The sequence below is a fragment of the Mizuhopecten yessoensis genome, unplaced genomic scaffold, assembly GCF_002113885.1.
Source record: "Mizuhopecten yessoensis strain PY_sf001 unplaced genomic scaffold, ASM211388v2 scaffold9033, whole genome shotgun sequence".
In the NCBI taxonomy this organism is placed as follows: domain Eukaryota; kingdom Metazoa; phylum Mollusca; class Bivalvia; order Pectinida; family Pectinidae; genus Mizuhopecten; species Mizuhopecten yessoensis.
Genome location: NW_018407845.1, coordinates 179153 through 196515, shown reverse-complemented (window position 1 = coordinate 196515; position 17363 = coordinate 179153). Strand labels below are relative to the sequence as shown.

The 17363-nt window shown below is 36.2% G+C and overlaps 1 protein-coding gene across 2 annotated transcripts; it reads right to left on the bottom strand.

Annotated features, from left to right (window-relative positions):
* Nucleotides 1-4700: 4700 nt before the first annotated feature.
* Nucleotides 4701-12951, bottom strand: LOC110457172 (free fatty acid receptor 4-like). 2 transcript variants are annotated; one of them, XM_021508320.1, is made up of 2 exons: nt 8755-8859; nt 4701-8581 (listed from the first exon to the last, which is right to left on the bottom strand). In XM_021508320.1, exon 2 carries the CDS (start codon nt 8532-8534, stop codon nt 7398-7400), a length of 1137 nt encoding a protein of 378 aa, XP_021363995.1. In that variant the 5' UTR covers nt 8535-8581; nt 8755-8859; the 3' UTR covers nt 4701-7397. The 2 variants fall into 2 exon arrangements, with proteins under 2 accessions (XP_021363995.1, XP_021363994.1); XM_021508319.1 differs by lacking the exon at nt 8755-8859 and adding an exon at nt 12290-12951 and having other exon boundaries at nt 4703-8581.
* Between the last annotated feature and the right edge of the window lie 4412 nt (nt 12952-17363).

Below are 17363 nucleotides of genomic sequence, written 5' to 3'. Positions count from 1 at the left end.
TGTGAGCTTGATCCACTGCCTACAAACTTATTAAAGCAATTTCTTGAAGCAATGCCTCCTTTAATTACCTCAATCATGAACAAATCATTGGCTGAGTCAAAGGTTCAATTGTGTTTCAAGAAGGCACATGTTAGACCATTGTTGAAGAGGCCTGGAATGAAAAAGGAGGAGTTGAAGAACTACCGCCATTTATCAATTCTGCTTTTTCTGTCTAAGATCTTGGAGAAGCTTGTGTTCCGGCGTTTACAGGTTCATCCCCATGCAACAGTCTTCATGACAACCTGCAATCGGCCTACCGCATGGGACACTCTACTGAGACGTCCCTCTTACGTGTGCATAATGACAAAGCTTCTGCTTTGGATAACAAGTGCAGAGCGGTGCTTGTCCTGCTGGACCTGTCAGCTGCTTTTGACGTCATCGACCATGGCATACTTAATAAACGTCTGGAGTACTCTTATGGAGTGACTGATAACACACTAAGCTGGTTACAGTCTTATCTGAATGAACCACGACAGTGTGTTGCCATCGGATCTACCACCTCACATGACAAAGTACTAGATTTCGGGGTTCCTTAAGGGTCAATGTTAGGACCACGAACATATTGCTTGTACTTCCAACCGATCGGAGAGATTTTTCATCACCTTAGCCCTCGGTATCATTGCTATGCTGATGACACACACATTTACATGGTCATCAAACCACAGGACAGTTGGTATACAATTTCAGAAAATATATGAGCTTGTCTGACAGACATCAGTACCTGGATGAATGCCAACATGCTAAAGCTTAATCAGGAAAAGACGGAACTAGTCGTCTTTTCCCGAGAGTGTCCGCAAACAATGGCTCTCCAACCCAAGGTCGGTGCCAGAACTATTGAGACTGTCCCAACTGTTAAAAACCTAGTGGTATACTTTGATAGTTCACTGAACATGGAGAAACAAGTGAACGCTATTGCCAAATCCTGTTACTAGCAGATCAGGTATAACGGCTGTATCCGGCAGTTTATAACTATATATAAACTATATAAAATATATACAGTTCGACAGTACGAAATAACGATCCAATCGATTAGGCTGCGCTTTGTTAGGTATTTGTTCAAAAATGTGTGACGGTCTAAAGGCCCCCTCATCTCGATTCAGAAATGGCCCCTATGTGTGACCTTCCGTTATCTATTGTTTATCCCCAATAATAGGTTAATTACCCTCAAGCACAGGTAAGCTTCAAATATTCACTTTGAGTATTAAGCTCCTCAACCAAAAAACATGCTTTCAGTACAGTAGTATTAGTATATTGAATGTCTTCAACAGCCAGAAAAAAAACTGTCCAGATGAAACTACACAATGAACATAGTTTTCTTGATATTGCGTTGACCCAGAAAACTCTCGGTAGAATATGACCCTACTTTGATCGTCCCTTTTTGCTATTACATGGAAATTATGAAGGGTGATAGAACTGATATAACACAACTGTATAAGACGAGGATTTCATCAAACTTAACTCATCTGAAAATGGCGTTTTTTAATTAGAACCATCTAGTTACAATATTATGGTATGACACAACAACGTTAATTGATATTAAACAGGACAAAATAGAAACTGCTAACAGACCAAGAAAGAATCGTATAAGGTGTGGATGTTGTCCGTACCTGGAGATGTTTATCTGTCGCTGGTAACATATATCTACGTTGTAAGTGAATGAGCGTGGTCGTCCGTCTGTCCTATGGTCTATATATTTTTAATGAAGGAATAAGTTTATAGAATTAACGTATATCATAATTGCTGTATAATATATCAAGTTTCATTTTAAAAGAAATAAATCAGAGGGTGGTTTATTGAAACATATTTAATATTTCAAAAATCATATTTCGCTTTCAATATAAATGTTAAAATTGGTGAACTATATATTCTTTTCATTTGTTTATTTCGTCATTTGTAATATTTTCGGATGTTAGTTCCAGCCAAGAAGTAAATATAACAAAACGAACACCAGGATTTCGAGTTAAGGAGGTGAGTGTAGTTTGCTTAGAATATGAATAAATTAACAAGATCAATTTTACCACAGAACAATATGTGCGACAGATGCAAAAAACATTAAGGACTGACTTGCATTATTTTATATCCTCGTGTATTATGTATGTACCTTGGATAACATTTGATAAGGTTTCGCAGTCATCCACAAACACAAAACGATAGGAGATCCGAATACAATGTAGTTCATACATGTACATGTAGTTCGACATCAAAGGATAGGAATGATGCTTTAAGTTATGTTGAATCATTTGAAATACATTCTGCTCATATTTTAAATACCAGAATTGCTTAAAAGTATTGATTGACATTTTCGTAGTGTTCATATCTGCATAATTTTGCAACTGCATTTTCAGAAAACGAGGTTTCATTCTAAGTTAATTAACGAAGTAAGCTTAACCTAAGAAACAGTAATCAAACGTGCAAATAGGGTTAAAACTTACACAACCCTGGTAAAATGTAGAATTACTTAATGAAAAATTCATAAACTAATGTTGAAGAGTTGGTTCCAAGAATTAATGTTTACGAGTAAAATAATTATCAATACAGGCTACACTGTATATAGCGCCTGCCCGCCCCTATAATTCAGTTATGTTAGTTGGATTTATGAAACTTGAACTTCATAATGTCGCTATGTACTTTAGTTAATAAGATGGTATATAGCGACCGAAACGTTATCAATTATGAAGCATTAAGGCGCATGTTTTAATAAAATTTGTTCACCGCCATTATACCTGTAACTTGTCAATCTCTTTTGCGACCCAACTAAATGCTACAAAACGACATAGTATCTCAATCATATACCTAGGTCTAGCGAAGATTAAAGGTTCTATATACCGCTTTATCACTACCTAGTTCGTAGGTCGTCTCAAAGCGGTTCACAAATTATTATCCGTGATTATAGGGCCTTTGCAACCAGCCATATCTTTCTAAACTCCCTGGGGAGTATACAATCGGTGCTGCAATTTCGGCGCTCACAGCTAGCATTCATCAATTATAGCACTGCCCAACCACGTACTCATTTACAGCTGAATAGACTGGAACAAGTATCTTGTTCAAAGATACAATACAGTGCCGTGATGTGACTCGAACCTGCAACCCTTCGGTCACGAGCTCGTAATATTGAGTTGGGTCGAAAAAGATAAAGAACTGATTTTCCTTCAAAAATGTAACATAATAAGATATATAGTAAGTTAAGGAAACGCTTACACTCCCGGAAAACCTTGGTTCCTGTAGTACAAACAAGGTTACCCCTCCGGAAAACCTTGGTTCCTGTAGAACAAAACAAACTTACCCTCCCGGAAAACCTTGGTTCCTGTAGTACAAAACAAGCTTACTCTTTCGGAAAACCTTGGTTCCTGTAGTAAAAACAAACTTACCCTTCTGGAAAACCTTGGTTCCTGTAGTACAAAACAAACTTACCCTTCTGGAAAACCTTCGTTCCTGTAGTACAAAACAAGCTTACTCTTCCGGAAAACCTTGGTTCCTGTAGTACAAAACAAGCTTACACTTCCGGAAAACCTTGGTTCCTGTAGTACAAAACAAGCTTACCCTTCTGGAAAACCTTGGTTCCTGTAGTACAAAACAAGCTTACCCTTCCGGAAAACCTTGGTTCCTGTAGAACAAAACAAACTTACCCTTCCGGAAAACCTTGGTTCCTGTAGTACAAAACAAACTTACCCTTCCGGAAAACCTTCGTTCCTGTAGTACAAAACAAGCTTACTCTTCCGAAAACCTTGGTTCCTGTAGTACAAAACAAGCTTACACTTCCGAAAACCTTGGTTCCTGTAGTACAAAACAAGCTTACCCTTCCGGAAAACCTTGGTTCCTGTAGTACAAAACAAGCTTACCCTTCCGGAAAACCTTGGTTCCTGTAGAACAAAATAAACTTACCCTTCCGGAAAACCTTGGTTCCTGTAGTACAAAACAAGCTTACATTTCAGGAAAACCTGCGTCTCTAAAATACCAAAAAACGCTTACACTTCCGGAAAACCTTGGTTCCTGTAGTACAAAAGCAGCTAACATTTCAGGAAAACCTACGTCTCTAAAATACCAAAAAACGCTTACCCTTCCGTAAAACCTTGGTTCCTGTAGTACAAAACAAGCTTACATTTCAGGAAAACCTACGTCTCTAAAATACCAAAAACCGCTTACACTTCCGGAAAACCTTGGTTCCTGTAGTACAAAACACGCTCACACTTCCGGAAAACCTTGGTTCCTGTAGTACAAAACAAACTTCCCCTTCCGTAAAACCTTGGTTCCTGTAGTACAAAACAAGCTTACCCTTCCGGAAAACCGTGGTTCCTGTAGTACAAAACAGGCTTACATGTCAGGAAAACCCACGTCTCTCAAATACCAAAAACGCTTACACTACCGGAAAACCTTGGTTCCTGTAGTACAAAACAAGCTTACACTTCCGGAAAACCTTGGTTCCTGTAGTACAAAACAAGCTTACCCTTCCGGAAAACCTTGGTTCCTGTAGTACAAAACAAGCTTACATGTCAGGAAAACCTACGTCTCTAAAATACCAAAACCGCTTACACTTCCGGAAAACCTTGGTTCCTGTAGCACAAAACAAGGTTAGTTATTTATTGACGACGTGGTACATTTGTTTCTGTCCTAAAAAGATAAGATACCGATCATATCGGTGGAGCTCTATGTTTATGGTGAAATATGAACAGGCGCTCCGGAAGCGTAAGCGTCAATGACAGTATTGTGATAGCTTTGCTCCTCCCGTATGGTTACTATCCTTCGCAGATTATGACAGGAACCATCTTCAGAATTTTATTTTGGAATGATATCACATTAAATACGTCAACAATGTCTATGATAACATATGGAGAAATAAATTCGCCCAAATCGTTTGTAATAGTTTAATCCAACTTTTGTTGAATTCGATAATGCTTTGGTTGAGAACTTCAGGAAACACTATTGGACCATGTTGCTAAATTACGCAATAATGGCACACATTGACAGATTGAACTATATTCTGCATAAGTTCATTCCTACTATGTCGATAGTTGTAGATAAGACGAGAAATTTAGCTGTTAACACGAGATAACTTAGGATGTGAAGTAGTGCCAAGGACACCATAAATGGCGCGCGCCTATTTACCGAATCATAACGTAGTAATTAATCCATATCTAGTGCGGAACCCTGGAACCGGCGTCACATCACCTGACCATAAGTGGCCAGTGTCTACCGCACTTGAGACTCTGGCTTAACACAATACATTAACGACCCTGCTTCAGTCAAACGAACAGTAAATCAGTCTGATACAAACTAGTAGACGAGACAAAACGAGATATGATTACCCTTTTTACTGATAGAATATCATAACAACAGAATTTTACTATAGTTTTAGGCTTATATACATTTTATAATGTCATTGACTTTGTCGAGATTGTACATATATCCGTTGGAATTAAGGTTTTGTTAACGCTTAGGTACTTTTTGGTGTATATGGGTATGTCTTTCAGAGTATAAAAAGTAGATCACTATTCTCTGTATAACCCACATTACAGTAATTCAAAATACAATGTCAATCTCATCCAAGTTGTGCTGACACTTTCTGTTTCGAATAGGTCACATTGTGTCGGCTATTGAAACTGCCTCACTCTTACGCGTTTTGGATTTCACAAACGTCTAATTAAAAAACAAGTTATATATCTTTCCACAATTCTGTGCATCTGTAAATCAGTCTAATCCTATGTAGTTTCCCCAAAGATAAATCACAGCAGATTTCGCCTCACTCTTGTGCGATTTTGATTTCACAAATGCCGAATTGAAAGATAATTTTAAGCTGTTGTCAAAATATTAACGTGATTTTTTGTACTTTAAATGGTTCAGTTGGTATTAAATATAAATCATGATTACACACTAGTTTCCTTTTTGTTTTATTTGTTTTTCGGCGTTTACACGTGCTGAATAGGCATCCCCATTTTGAACATATAAATATGGGTCGTAGATAGCCAGAAAATTCTTTAAAATGGTACTTTTTCGAATTTTAAGAATTGGATATCTATGTGACGTAATTATCAGGCCACCACACAGCAATTTGAATGAGGTTCCACAGGATCTGACTTTGTGTTAAACAACTCAATGACAGGCACATTGTGTTACATAATGTATCTTTCAAACATGATTTACTGGTAATGGGGAAACAATTGTTTTTAGTTATGCTTGTGAATAATTGTGAATGTTATCAAATATTACCGAATCAAATGCAATGTTTATCCTTGGAAACGAGAACTTGGTTGTTCTATACTTTTCTTGAAACTGTTTTAAAACGTTATTATTTGCTGTCGTATAATGTCGAAGTGTTTTACTTCATTTGTATACCTAGAAAAGCACAAACAAATGATACGGGTACGAGCTATATAGCTCTGCCATTGTAACACATGATGATTGGTCTTTTGAAATCATTTTGTACATATGTAGTATTGTCCTTTGATACAATATTGCAATTACAATAACTAGTTGATTGGTTAGCTAATGATATTGCATTTTTCTCTCTCGGGATCTTATCATCCTATATCCAAAAGGACACTGTTTGAAGTCTTAAATAGTCATGATATAGTACATAATGCCAGAAGAGATGAAAATTAAAATCTAAAAATAGTAGACCCTCCACTAATATGATAATCAATACTTAAGGTTAGACAGAAACAGGCTAAATCATAATCTTGGAATGAAAAAATAACAACATTTCTATACATTTGTGGTATTATAGCCTTTTTTAGGCCACTATCTATCTGAACTATACTACGATTGTAAAATCAAATTCACTCTGATAAAGATAAAACCCAGCAAAGCTTTGTTACGTTACAACTTTATTTTTTTTTATATAAGGCAATAATAAGCTAGTTATAAACACATGTAAAACCCGTTTAGATGACGGTTTAAGTTTGTTATTTTTAACATGCTTCAGGGCATTTTCCCACGATATACAAAACATACAAAAACTATTTTTAACATGGGTAGTTCATATGAAGATAAAAGGAGTATTATATTTCAATGTTATGACTATACGTGAAATCATTATATCTACAGTAGTGTTGAGAGTATTGTCCCGCACTACAAAACGTGTTTGTTTGGTATTCGATACCTTCGTCTCGTTACCATGTAATAGTTAGCTTAACTTTGCTCCTGAAAATATAATGTTAATGTTTATATATATATATATATATATTCCTGAATTGTTTTATTTTAATGTAAACAAAAACTACTACCAGGTTAATAAATAGATGCAAAAATATGTAGATTGTAATTGGCAATAGTATAAAAACAGACCGCCCCAAGAAAGAGATAGTTTGAATAATGTAAGCTTTGAAAATAGTTTTGACAGGCGCCATGTTGAACCTGACTCGCTACTTGACTGTGTTCTCACTGTTGCTTGAGTTCTGACTAAAACTAATGGCACGGATACTGTGACGTATAGCACTACCTGTCCCACTTGTCGACGCCGTGTTCTTGCACGCGAAACACTTGAGAACGGCACGACGCAGTTTGTCGTTAATAACACCATAAAGAAAAGGATTGACACACGCGTTCGCAAGTGCGATACACAGTGTAATGATGAGGGCAACGGAGGGCAGCTGCATGTTATCCTTCATTCCGTCAATAAGAATTATGACGAAAACAATAAAGATTGGCAACCACATTAGCATAAAGAGGAACACAAGTAAAAGTAAAGTTTTAACAACTTTCACGTCCCGTTGATCCCGATTTCTCCGGGTCTTCATAGAGTTTGAATTTAATACGTCCACTCTGTTGTGATTATTCAAAATGGCGCGTCGTGATCTCATAAATTTGCGAATAATCTTAAAATAGTTTACACTCATGATAGCGATGGGAATGACAAAACCAAACAAACAACTCACTACGGTGAAAAAGATGGACACGCGAAATCCATTTGTCTTCGGCCACGACAAAGTACATATCGTGACGTGATCTCGTCCGAACGGAAACGACCTGGTGTGGAAGTACATTGCAAGTGGGATGAAGCACAATAAACAAATGATCCATGTGACGACGATAATGGAGACTGCTACTCGTGGAGTCATTTTCTTGGAAGTGGTTTTATTGATACAAATATGACGGTCTATACTAATCACTGTCATGGTCCAGATCATGACCATTGCACAAGTAAACAGAAGGTAAACAAATGCCTTACACACGGCATCCCCGAATATCCAGTCACCTGTTACTCGCGTTATTGCTATGAAAGGACTTCCAAATGAAAATAAAATGTCTGCCATTGCAAGATTGGCAATCATACAGTTGGTAACTGTCCGCGTGCTTTTTGTCTGGAACATTTGGTAAAAAATAAGGATATTTCCAAACATTGAAAATATAAACAGCACAGTGAAAATCAAAGCCTCTATGTATGGAAGCCCTGACCAAGGACGGTTAAACTCCGAAATGAAGGTGAAGAAGGAGGAGTTCCCAAAGCCATGCTCGTGAATACCATAGAACCAGGACGTGTTGAAGTAGGAGGGAGCCATCTTTATGTTATCCGCCACAGTCTCGGAATTCACTCATTGTCCACCATCTGTACAAACACAAAATAAACATTGGTAAACAAGTTCTGATGCATCATTATAAACCTGTACATATACAAAGAATCCCATGACAAATCAGGGTAAACACTTTATTTTAGTTGGTAATGCAATAAACGAAATTTCGAGAAAACTTAAGTTAAAAACTGTCAAGGTCCTGCCTTACCATTAATCACCATTGTCATGTTAATACGACAGACCATGGGAACAACTTCATAACATGTTTTTCAAGAAATTTAACAACAGTTTAAATGACTTAACAACGATAAACAAAATATATTACGTTGGCGGATGCCTGAGCGGATGATTGGGCGGATGTATGAAGTGGTACGTTATTTATTTACATTAACGTAATTCTTATCACGTCCAACACTTGTTTTGGTTTTGATACATGTAGTTCCACAGTAATATATGACCTCACACATGGTGATATCAAGAGAATGATGCATTGGTGGTGTTTTATAAAATCAATTTTGAGCGTTTGTAAATCTAACAGGTTGTAAAAGCGAGTATCGATCAGAGTACTTTATTGCAGGATGAATGTTTGAAATAAAGGGCACGAAGTAATAGGGCGCCAATTGTCAGGTCACCAACCAGACCAATTAAAGTCACGGAAGGTGTTGATAAACCGATTGTTTAACACTCATTGACACTTCTGTCGTTTAATGGGGGGTCCGGGGAGTTGATTTAACGGGTCTATTGCGATAAAAAACATTACTCTGAAATAAACCAAGACGCAAAACAACACTGGTTCATACAAATGATCAGGTTATCTTAAATGCACGAGGAAACTTTTTTCCTAATTTCACGCCTAATATAAAGCTTAAACATCTTCTTAGACGATAGACCCCTTTTAAGGGTTAAACTTCCATGTGATATGTTTTGCCTGATTTTTATCGCAAAATCCTGTATTATGTTTGAAGTTTCTAAAAGGTTAGTTTGATATCAATGTTGGGACGACCCTGAAAAGTTGATCTCAAAACAGGGTGGCCTGGAAATGCAAACGTTTACACTGTACGACCCTTAAAAACACATGTGGTGCCCATTGAGAATCTCCCGTCACCACATGTAGCACCCCCTCCTATGAAATAAACAAAAATAAGAAAAAAATGATACCATTCTAAGATCTATGACACAGCCGACTCGTCATTCAAGAAAAACCCTGTAATGTAATTTTGGAAATATCCACTCTCGTTTATGATCAAATAGACTTTCCTGCAGCTAGCTGAAATCATGCTAGACTTTCAAAGAGTAAACTTCAGGCCTTGAAAACGAAGAACTAAGAAGAATTTGGCTATGGCACATCGTATGCGTTTAACCCCCTTTCGACCTTTTTGTTTCTATTTTTCAATATATAGTACGAGTGATGACCCCTAAGTGAACGAATTGTTCACATGGTTCAGTAAACAGAGTACGAGTGATGATCCCTAAGTGAACGAATTGTTCACATGGTTCAGTAAACAGTTTTGTTTGGCTTCCTGCATCGACAAATTCATTTTTGAGCTGGTGCTTCTTTATTTCGTATCCAAGTACATATTTGACGTAACCAGGTGGTTGTTTCTGCTGAAAGACTAACAGTCCCGGAGGTTAGCCGTCACCTTGAAACTGGGAGGATTTACAAGAAATACTAGTTTAAAAAATAAAGTATTTGCCATAAGCAAAGTTCTAAAGGAACATCTTTTTTATGCACATTTCCCTATTGCAGAATTTCTCAATATGTTTCGAAACACTTCAGACTTGGATATCTTCCCTTTTATCTTAAGTATCACTGATAAGTAATGTATGGAAGAAATGACCACATTGTGAAATATGATGTTTACTTTGAAATTTGAGTGCTTGCTTCGTTATTTTGCATTTCTAGTAGTTTTTAGTATCAAGACATTTACACGGACACATATCAATTTCACAATTTATTAGGGTAAGTAGTGGACTGGTCACCCTAACCATTTCATGTACAGTATACTATGGAAAGTGTCGCTCGTGGAAAGTGTCTGCTCGTGGAAAGTGTCGAAGTGTCGCTCGTGGAAAGTTTCGCGTTGTGACCTTTTATACTTATCGCGGTGTTTGCATTAGTTCTGAAATCTACATATGCATTTTATCTATAATCTACATCATCAATAAATAAACAATCGCTTGTGGATATTGTCATGCACAAAGACGAACATTTCCAAACTGCGAAAATTTCCATTTTTACATTATCATTTTGTTGATTGTCATGCATTGTAAACTAACTAATAGATTGATGTTAGATTGTGCCTACTGATAACTAGTTCCACCCGATTCGATACCGCCTGTGCACCTGTCAAGTTCTTATTTTGTACGCTATGTATTGTGATGTATAAAACTTCAAATTATCTCTAAATTGTATCAGCTTTTTTAAGCTTATACAAACATAATAACCAGAATGTGACAACTATATATTGATCATTTTCCAGTTAGGTCGAAAGATATTAAACTGCGTCCGAAATAACATAGAAAAGATAAGGCTACCATATTTATCGTTTGGTGTTTAAGAATGTACTCTTCTGAGGTTTCAATCACGTTCAATTCTCGTTTTGATCTGGTGTAACGGGGTTTTGTGTTATTTAAACAAATTATGATCAAGTTTATAAGCAAACACGCATCTGAAAAATATGTCAAAAAACTAAATGTCTGTTGTTTGTAGAACTTTTTTTACAAGAATTTAAAAAAATTACCAATTCGGCGGCCATTTTTAAAATGTGTATTAATGTGTATTTCTTGGGCTTCGAAAAAGGCAAAAAAATCACCTTTTTTGACACTAGATTGATCACTTAAGTTGTCATTGTGTCGCCATTTTTAATTGTAGCAGGTTCAATTCTGCTGTACAACTTTATAATGTTTAATATTATAAAAATAATATGCAACAAACTGGAAAATGATACATTATTGAAATTTTTGTTTTTACATATTTAGTGTAACTGAAGCACTTTTGATTTTAACCCCCCAAAAGGTAAAAAATAACACAAACGATAATGGGACACAAAAAAGAAGCACACCGACCTCCCATTTTTGTGGATGTTTTAGAAAGAGAAACACATTTTCTTTTAATTCTTTAAATATTAAAAAAGTTTAATAGCAAAAAAAAAGGTAAAAAATGAGTATTTTTTTCATGAAAAAAAATAGGGGGTAGGGGTAACTAAAATCCGCTTTCTGAGTTAAAAGAATAGGATTAAGAAATTTTACTACCATAATTTAAAAGAAAATAATATTTTCATCATTTCTACAAACATTCGTACATATCTGATAACACACCTGGAAGAAATTGTATGAATTTGTTCTGCAAATGGTCAAAACCCAAAAAATAACCTAAAATCACATGTTGTGTTAAATTGGTATCTTTGACCGATCAAAACACAAAAACGAATACACCGACATATAGTTTTTTTTGCATTTTTTACTATGCCATTAACTCCTTTTTCCAAAATCCCATATAAGAAAAAACGTTCTTAAGCCGCTTTAAAGATCAAATTAGGACAAATAGGACAACGAAGGCATTAACTATCATCATCAATCCGAGCACAAACGATATTACAAGAAAAAAATCTGGTCATTTCAGAAATCATTTGTATCATTACACATTTATTTCTGGAAATCTTGCGTTAAAATGTAATTAAGGTAATCAAATTGATAGTTTGATATAGCCTTATTAACACTCCTAACACACACTATCAGCGACTCACCTGGTAGAGTACCATAGGGCTCTTCTCGGCAGTAACACCGCACAATCATCTTATGTTTTTCCGCACGTAGCCTGTTGTTTTTGTCACAATTTCAGCGTTGATTCACATCAAGTGAACGTTTTATATAACAAAATATTTCATCTTCAGTAGTTTCAAACGTATGCTAAATACAATTTATCCACATGAACATGTTGAGACAATGTTCTGTCAGATGTCTGAGTAATAGTGTTCCAAGTTGTCACAGTAAAGTTGTAAAAACGAAGACATATGATGGGAATCCTACATTTATATAGTAGTAGTTCAGACAATAACATACGTATATAGGCATATCCGTCAGGTCTTTAAGTGGCTCTTAGGGGCACACATATCCCTGACTGTGTCGTGGCTGTACGCTATCGGTATCCACACACACGTACACTAGTTACACCGGTCACTGAATGTCCAGGCAACGGTACTCCGCGTGCCCCTTAGTCAGGTAAATCAATTAATTGAACGACAAATTATTACAGGTAATTTGTCATCTTAGATTAATATTGGTACTCAATATCTGCTGTAGCTAAACGTCGCTATCAGCCACTGAAGCAAGGAGACATGGGAACATGACCGGCAGGGACAACTGTTAAGCTTAATATTCACTTGGTATTTTTCTCTTCTCTGTCCTTCCAGGAAGAAATGAAGTGAACTTAAACAATGATATAATTTTGACGTTTCAAAATTTGTCTTTTAAGCCAGGTAATGATCCAAGTACATGAAACCGTGTTTAAGTGTTAGACAAAATGTCTATTGTTAAAATAACAAAACTTTTAACACCGACACAAGCACGTTGACTTACGAGTGCAGTATTGATGGTATGATAAGTTATCTTTGTCGATAGTATCACGGTGCGTCCCCGTGTCCATGTACTGTATTGACACATGTTGATTACGGCAGGTACTTGTCTGTATAATTACCTTAAATACGTTATATCGGATGATAATGTGCACTCAGTCCATCCCTGCATGTAGTATTGATAACAGAATAAAAAGAAATATTTGTCCTACTCAATAGTTAACAACAAATAGTGGGTAAATACAAAGCCAGTTTTAAGCGATAATACAAACAAAAAACGAAAACATGAACAGATGTATATAGGTGTTTATCAGCCTATCAATATGTAGAGTTATTAGTTAATCCCTATAAGAATGCCATTGTATGTCCAGACACTGGACCCCTCCCGACGAACGTCTGTACTTTAGCGTATTGACAGATAGCGATGTTAGCTTACACTCGAACTATTCTTGAATATCACAAATCTCAATATGCATATTTAACAAATTATTTGATATACAACGCATGCAGTATAAGTTTTGACAAAAGAGTATTGATATGTTTTTAGTAGGAGTTCCCGATGTCTTTGTTTTAGTTCTCGATGTGAAGACGTGACATTACCTGGATTTGACCTAGATTTACATGACAGGTGTCGTCGATGTAGCAAAAGACGCTTGCCCTTCCGGAACACATGGTCTTATTCTTCTTGTACTTTTTCAAGGTTTACGTGAAACCTTTGTTCACATTTTGCCGTAGTTTTATCAATTTTGAGCTCTATCTTCGGTTTTGTTGTCCATTCGGTATTCCCTTGATTTTAGATGCTTCCTCAGTTCCCAATGTTCCTTGCTCTGTACCGCTATGATCTATTGTTCTATATAACCATACTACCGGTAACCAGGGGAAAGGTGGGAGGTCTAAAATAGATTTTGATCTTTTAGGTTTTTGTTGATATAATCACTTGGTATACGAAATATGACTTAACAATTTAGTTTGTTGCTGTCGAAAATCAAAACTAAACATATTTAATTTTTACTGCATCATTTGACCATTGCGTCCATATAAGACTCATTCCTGGTACTACGGCCAAATGAATGAAAATCTATATCAATGGTTCTTGGAAACATGTACGAACACAGCAAAGGAGATTCCTATAAAACCATTTATTACGTTACAAATTTACAAATATTTACTTCAATAAATAGTATGTAGTGCTCTGCCAGAATAATTAAGTTTACATAGAGGTAAAGTCATCGGATTGTTTACAGAATTGATGTTGACCGCAAAACTGTACAAATCAACCCATTATGATCCATGAAGCATTAAAATGGTAATACTGGCCAACGCCTGAGCCAGGTTGTTATCTTTGTTACTAATCGCCATACTTTGAGGACGACTTGGCGGGGATATCCTTTTCTAGAGTCTGGGTGGCAAGTGATGTTAAGTTCATCATATTTGTTTTTATCTTGTTATATCATTGGTGTCGTAAATAGCGTTATAATTGACAAACACATAACGAGTGACAACGAGTGCTTCACAAAGTGCATGCTGTGCCATTCGTTGTATGTACCAGACTTTATCGACAATAACTTTTGTTTTGTGTTTTTGTCGAAGTCGAATCACGATTTGTTCTTTATATACTGTGTGTAATAATAGATAGAGAAATTAAATATTTCCCCATTTCCCCGTATCGTGGTCTTATATCCTTTCTCCGTCTCGTTCCTGTTATTATTCCTTAGTTTAGTATCAGTATTATTTTAGATAGCGAGAACTCATTAACTTATTCCCTTGCTAAGAAGAAACAGGAAAATGTATTCTATTGTGTACCGAATTTTGGATTAATTTGCAAAATTAATAATAATATACAATTAAATTGCCAATAGCGTTGGTTGAGTTCTGGAGTTTGATACGTGGCTTTGGGTACAGCCGGAAATAGGGACTCTTACATTTGGACAGTATTATATAAACCACTTCACGTTACTACTCATTTAAACTTCACACTTCATCCGTTTACCTCAGTATCTCATCATCAATATCAGCAACAAGCCCCTCGCTCTAAGATGTTGTTGACTTGATTTGTCAAATTAAGGCAGTGAAGATTAACCTTTGCTACTCTGGGTGTCGGTCCCTGAGAGCAATGCTTGATCACTCCCTAACTCGAGAGGATGACGGTGAATTTTGAAGAATTCAAAAGATCTTTTGATCAATCATGAAGATCTTATCACAAATATTTCCTTTATCGAAACGTTTGAGTTGTTGACCCTTATGACTTCCATGCCTGATACCAAACTGAAGGAGCGCATCATGTCTCTTGTTAGGAGAGCTTTCTTTTCAAGAAAGGCGAACAGCGATATAATATATGGTTGTGATGTTTTTGGAGCATAGTTTGTGAAAAGTGCAGAGAAAGGCCAAAATGAAAAATACTGAGAATGATATTGTTAGTGAGTGAGTGACTGGTTGAAAACATATTTGTTTGGTGGTAAGATATTCTTACAGATTGTAGGTAGTCCTATGGGAACAATGTTGCCCCTATTCTGGCCGATTATTTTCTATTTTCATATGACGCTGAATTTATTTATGAGCTTATCAGGACTGATAACAATAACCTAGCAAAGTCCTTAAATTTCACATTTAGATAATCGACGATGTGCAGTCTATAAATAGCCTCATATTATAGTTTACAGTAAGCTGTACGATAAGCTTGGCGATTTTAATTTTCGGATCGTAGACTTTCCCTTTCTTAATAGTATCATCCTTGCTTCCTCTACCTACGGTGTTTACATGTAGCAAATGGTTCGGTACTCAAGACATTGCTACGAATATCACGAACTCCGTGATGAGTTCTATTACCGACATACAAACATATAACACTGGTTTACCAACGATGCAGGGTGATAACACCTAGTAGTAATATATGGTCGACTTCAGGATTTTGCACGGAAATAAGCTATTTCTTAATATGACACGAAGGTCGATGTTTTTGATTCTGTTCAGAAGAATACCTTATCATTTTGTTGTCATTTATTAGAGTCACATGGTGGGTGTCGTCGACAAAGACACTTACCATTCTGGAATACCTGATTTTATTCTCATTATACTTTTCAAGGGTATCCATGTACATTTGTTCCTTTGTTCATTTTTTGCCCTAGTTTAATCGATGTTGAGGACCAATTGTGGTTTTGTTGATACTTCGGTATTCTCTTTTGTGTCGGTGTTTTATTTTTGTGGAATCATTCGTTTGGAAGTTGGGATGGGACAAATTTCTATTCCAGTAAATGAGAACTTGACGTTTGATGAGCTATGCCCAGAATCACAGTTTCTTTTTTCTTCCCAAGGTAAACCGTCTTCAATACTCCAGTAGTTTCGAAAGCTCATTTATTTCTTTTGTTAGTATTTACTTTCGTTGATCAATACTGAATTCGGATTACGGTTTTATTCACAAATCGGTATTCTGTTGTTTTTATTTATTGAGGAAAATGTATGAATGTATTGAAGGAATGATAAATAAAGGAGAGAACGAAGTAAGGCGAAGAGCACAGCACCTCAGTCGGCTGACTCCGAGAGTAGCCTAAGATTTTGGTATGAAAACAATGTACATAGTGTTCTACTACTTACATGTGAGGTATGAACAGGGGGCATTAATGACTTGGATTTTTTTTTTTGACAATTGTAGCAATTCTCTGTTTAATATATCATTAGGGCATTGCTTTCCTATTACTAATTAATAATGATTGACTTTTTAATAAGAGCATTGTATAGGTGAAAATATCAATTAAATATTTATATGGAATTGAAACATACATGGAACTATCTCCCCTATATCGTCTGCTATATGTTTATGTCTATGCTACTTATTATATATAATTTGCATCATTATTTTCTTACAAACCATTTCATTCATCTTTGTCTTTGTCATGTCAACCTAAGGAGAGAACTTATATAGGCCTAGCCTGCTGTTCAATCATATTGTTTACTCAATAAAATATGATGAAATGAAATCATAATTACTTACATATAAAGCACATTATTACAGCAGCAGCTGTACAGAGAGTACATAGTTTCACCATAACAGCCGCGCACGACATGCACGTGTCGACCCAGTCTTCATCCTGTTTGTCGTATGAGGGGGTTACTGCAGTGCACATATTTCCGTCTGTTACGCTCAGTTCCAATCCTGCAATTCTTGTGTACAAACGGGCCAAAAGTGAATAATTTAATATCTACAAATAATGTATTTAGCATAACCAAGGAATGAACCTATCAAAAGAGA